This window comes from Chrysochloris asiatica, unplaced genomic scaffold (genome assembly GCF_000296735.1).
Source record: "Chrysochloris asiatica unplaced genomic scaffold, ChrAsi1.0 scaffold00084, whole genome shotgun sequence".
In the NCBI taxonomy this organism is placed as follows: domain Eukaryota; kingdom Metazoa; phylum Chordata; class Mammalia; order Afrosoricida; family Chrysochloridae; genus Chrysochloris; species Chrysochloris asiatica.
In genome coordinates this window covers 2,048,360-2,053,477 of record NW_006408602.1, presented here as the reverse complement: position 1 = coordinate 2,053,477, position 5,118 = coordinate 2,048,360, and the positions used below count along the sequence as shown (strand labels likewise).

The 5,118-nt window shown below is 36.2% G+C and overlaps 1 protein-coding gene across 3 annotated transcripts in view; it reads left to right on the top strand.

Moving 5' to 3' along the window:
* The window catches only part of GRIK2 (glutamate receptor, ionotropic, kainate 2), a 960,410-nt gene that overhangs the window by 647,006 nt on the left and 308,286 nt on the right, over positions 1-5,118 (top strand). For all 3 annotated transcript variants that reach the window (XM_006865837.1, XM_006865838.1, XM_006865839.1), the window contains exon 10: positions 2,535-2,741. In XM_006865837.1, coding sequence (XP_006865899.1) covers positions 2,535-2,741 — 207 coding nt within the window. The remainder of the gene's footprint in view (positions 1-2,534; positions 2,742-5,118) is intronic.

The following is a 5,118-nucleotide window of genomic DNA, read 5'->3' as shown; positions in this document are numbered from 1 at the left end:
ACACAATCAAAAGCATTTGCAAAGTCAATAAAGCACAGTTAAACATCTTTCTGATATTCTCTGCTTTCAGCCAAGATCCATCAGACATCAGCAGTTATATCCCTCATTCCATGGCCTCTTCTGAATCCAGCTTCAACCTCTGGAAGTTCTCTGTCAATATATGATTGTAGCCATTTCTGTATTACCATTAGCAAAACTTTACTCACTTGGGATATCGAAGAGATTGTCCGATGATTTCCATATTCCATTCAGTCACTTCTCTTTGGAATGGGTACAAATATAGATCTCTTCCAATCAGTTGGCCAGATAGTTGTCTTCCAAATTTCTTGGCAGAGATGAGTGAATGCCTCCTGTGCCACCTCACTTTCTTGAAAGATTTCAATTTTTATTCCATCAGTTCCTGGTGCCTTGTTCTTTGCCAGTTCCTTTAATGCACCTTGGACTTCCTTCCTCAGTATCATTGGCTCTTGATCATATGCGACCTTTTGAAATGGTTGAACATTAACCATTTCCTAGATTGAATGGCAGGACAGCTCATTAAACTTTTTCATTGTGGAGCTTTCTCAAAATACACCATCTTCCAGAGGCTTTGCTCATGAAAAAAATAGTAATTAGTATAGCCAATTATACACATGTTTATTCACAGCACAATCATTCATACTATGCTCCACCTGTCCTCAATGATATATGTTAATGCATGTATTATCCTTGTACTTAGTTAATGTACAAATTATTTATCAAGGTCTCTTTGCTGAGCCATACAGGATTTGACACCCCACTCTTCATTTTCATCTATTTCAAGAGCTCCCTTACTCACTGCCCTTCAATCACTGTGATCCCCAAAATCCTCTTCCTGGGAAATGTCAGTGTTATTTGTGTCACTGAGGTTTTCATATGTCGTTATCCTGGAATTCTTGTCTTTCAGATTTTCAAATGATTTTATTCCTTCCTAACTTTTGGTTTCTATGCCATCTGTTATCTGTATAGAAAACACTATCAGACATATTACACAATTTCTTTTCATCTTTTCTTACTATTATGCAGAACTTGTTCTCTAACACATTACTGTTTTTATAGCACTTAACACCATATGAAAAGAGCCCTGGTGACAGAATGATTAAGCACTCACCTACTAACCAAAAGGTCAGAAGTTCAAACCCAGCAGTTACTCCATGGAAAGGAAGATGTGGCAGTACTCCCCTGAAAATTATAGCCATTGGCACTGTAGAATAAGTGCAGGACCACAAAGTGGGCTTATACCACAATGTCAATGGTTCAAACTTACCAGTTGCTCCTTGGAAACCCTTTATTGGTTTGCTATGGGAGTACTGGTATGGTGCTGTGAGTTAATGCTTTAGACTGCAAAGTCGGAATGAATGCAAAATCGGCGTTTCAAGCTTACCAGCCGCTCCTCAAAAGCCCTATACAGGGTTGCTATGGGTCGGAACCCACTCGACAGCATTTAACAAGAACAATACGGGTGGAACCTACTCGATGGTACTTAACAACAACAACAAACCCTATGAGGCATTCTAGTCAATCCTAGAATTACTGAGTTGGAGTCAACATATCAGCAACAGATTAAAAACCATGTGAAGTCATGTGCTCTATTTGTTTAAGCATTTATTGTTACTTTCTCTAGATCACGAACTTACTGGTACAAGGATTTCTCTTTCATATGGAGGAGGCCTGAGAGTTATAGGTGTTCCATAAAATTTTGTTAGATGACTGCATAAGCACTGGCTTTTTTTTTTTTTTTTTTCCTTCTTCTCTATGTTCTAAAGTAAAGTACATTTTTTTCCTTATAATTAAATAAAATAATAATTGCAATTTTAATAGTTGTCAAGACAAAATGTGAAAAAGCCCTTGCTCCAATTATTGGCATGTTTTTGTTATGTGCCATCCAGTCAATTCTGATTCATAGCAACTCTGTATGGGTTTTACGACGAGGGGCTGGTGACTAACAGTCCAATGGTTATCCTATAGCATACCAGGACTCCATATAATGGCCCAATAGTTAATGGTTTTTATTCATTCATTTCATTAATAGATTCCACTGAAATTACACAGTGTATAGTGAGGCAGCAGAATAATTAGAATTGGGGTTTTAAAAAATATGATGATATTTTATATTATTTATTGTCTTATACAGCATATGTATTAGATCTTTTGGCAGTCCATGGCACTTTTAGTATTCTCCTCCAACACCACAACTCATGGCACCTGACAACAACAACATACAGCATATATCACATATCATTATTTATTATATTTCATAAGATATATGGTATATTAAATATTCTATGTTGCATACTACATTTTTAGTAAAATTATTATAGTTAAATATAATAATTTCTTTTGAAGTACAAGTAGTCCATTGTTGTTGTTAAGTATGTAATATTTCATTTCTTAGTATTTCAAACCATATTAATTATGATTTGAAGGAAGCTATGTAAGTTGACTGTTGTCCAAATTTGATAATATGAAATTCCATAGTTAACTGACAGTCATATCTTTGTGTTTATTGTTTTCAGGAAGAACCTTATGTCTTGTTTAAGAAGTCTGACAAACCTCTCTATGGGAATGACCGATTTGAGGGCTATTGCATTGATCTCCTCAGAGAGCTGTCTACAATTCTTGGCTTTACATATGAAATTAGGCTTGTGGAGGATGGGAAATATGGAGCCCAGGATGATGCCAATGGACAATGGAATGGAATGGTTCGTGAACTAATTGATCATGTAAGTCACTTTCCTCATCATTCATTACCTTGGGGAGATTACTAAAAGACTGATTTATTTGTTACGGAACTTCAAAAAGTTTGTGGAAAAATAACATTAAAACTAATGGAATTTTCCCATGAACTCTTTGAAGCCCTTATTTAATGGTTGGAGATTAGTAATGACAAAGAGTAGAAATATTATTTAGCATTGTTATTCTCAATGATTGTATCCAAGGTAGATACTATTTTTGCTATGAAATATAAGACGTAGGACATGGCAGACCTGGTATGTGCTGTAGCATAGGTACTGGACTACTAAACTCAAGGTCTGCAGTTCAAACTCATTAGTCACACCTCTAAAACCCTAATGAAAGTCAAGATGAATTGAAACCAATTTTATGGTACTTAATAGCAACATTAGAGACATATGCTTATCTTAAATTGGTCAGTATCTAGTGATATGATTTCAACATATATCAAGTGGTATACTGTCAATATTAAATATTTGGTCTTAGTTTGTTTTTAGGTATATAGTTTCCAACATTTAATTTTATCTCTAATTCTACCATGCTTATTTCCCAAACCACCACTCGTCTGTCAGTTTGTTGTACTGTGGTGTCTTGAACATGTATTGCTGTGATGTTGGGATCTATGCCATCAGTATTTTAAATACCAGCAGGGTCACCCGTGATGTGCAGGTTTCAACTGAACTTCCATACTAAGATTGACCAACAAGCAGAATGCACTCAACCCATGACAGGAAGAGACAGACCAATTGTTTTAAAAGAAAAAAAAATGTCCAGAAATATATTATTGTGTACACTTCAAGAAATAATGATACTAAATATCTACTACAGAGGAAGCAAAGGAGTAAACAATCTATGGCATTTTATCTTCATGTAAATAACCAATAGCTCTTTTTAAAAAAAAAAAAACAAAAAAACATTTTAACCCTAAGAAGTTGACCCATCAGACTGACCATCATTGAGTTTTTTATGATTATTGGTGGCTTGAAGAATTCTATTTGAAGTTTGTTGGACAGCCCTAAAAAGTTGATAACCTTTGTAAGTCACCAGACTGATTAGAATCTTAATGTTGTTTTTAAATGCCATTGAATCACTTCTTTCTCATAACTACCTTATATAAGGTTTCCAAAGAGTAGCTAGTAGATTTGAACTGCCAACCTTGTGGTTAGCAGCCCTGTTCTTACTTAAAATGCTATACCAGGATTCCAGAATCTTAATGTTGTATTGTTAAATGCCATCAAGTCAGTTCCAACTTACAGCAACCCTGGAGCGGCTGGTGAGTTTGAACTGCCAACCTTGCTATTCAAATGACTTTTCAGTCCAGTGCTGTACCGGAATGTGTTGTTAAGTGCTATTGAGTCAGTACCAATTCATATCAAACTTATGCACAACAGAATGGAACACTACCTGGTCCTGCGACATCCCATTCATTGCTACATTGGGCCCTTTGCTCCTGCCACTGTGCCAATCCATCTTGCTGGGGGTCTTCCTTTTGTTTTCCAACCCTCCACTTTATGAAACATGATATACTTCACAAGAGAATGGTCCCTCCTGATAATAAGTCCTAAGTATGAGAGACGAAGTCTGGCTTCCAAAAAGCATTCTAGCTGTGCTGTTTCCAACACAGATTGGTTTGCTCTTTTGGCAGTCCATGGTACTTTCAATATTCTCTTCCAACACTATAACTCAAATGCATCAGTTCTTCTATGTCCTCTTTATTCCCTGTTCAACTTTCACATACATAGGAAGTTATAGAAAATATCTCTTGATTCAGGTGCACCTTAGTCCTCAAACTCACATCTTTGCTCTTCAACATTTTATTGAAGTCTTTTGCAGCAGATTTGCCTAATGCAATATGCCTTTTGACTTCTTGCCTGCTGCTTCTGTCAGTGTTGATGGTTGAGTCAATCAAAATGAAGTCTTTGACAACTTCAGTCTTTTCTCTATTTAAATGGATGTTGTTTATTGGACCAGTGGTGAAGATTTTCATTTTCTCTATACTGAGGTGCACAGCAAAGACAGTGATCTTTGATCTTCATCAGTAAGTATTTTAAGTCCTCTTCTCTTTAAGGAAACAAGGTTGTATCAGCTGCATATTGCAGGTTGTTAATGATTATCCCACCAATCCTGATGCCACATTTTTCTTCATATAATCCAGCTTCTTGAATTCTTTGCTTATCATACAGATTGAATAAGCATAGTGAAAGAATACAACTCTGGTGCACACCTTTCCTACGGTTAAACCATTCAGTGTTCTCTTGCTGTGTTTCAACAACTGCCACTTGGTCTATGTACAGGTTCCTCATGAACATAATCATGTGTTCTGGAATACTCATTCTCTGCAATGCTGTTCATAGCTTGTCATAGTCC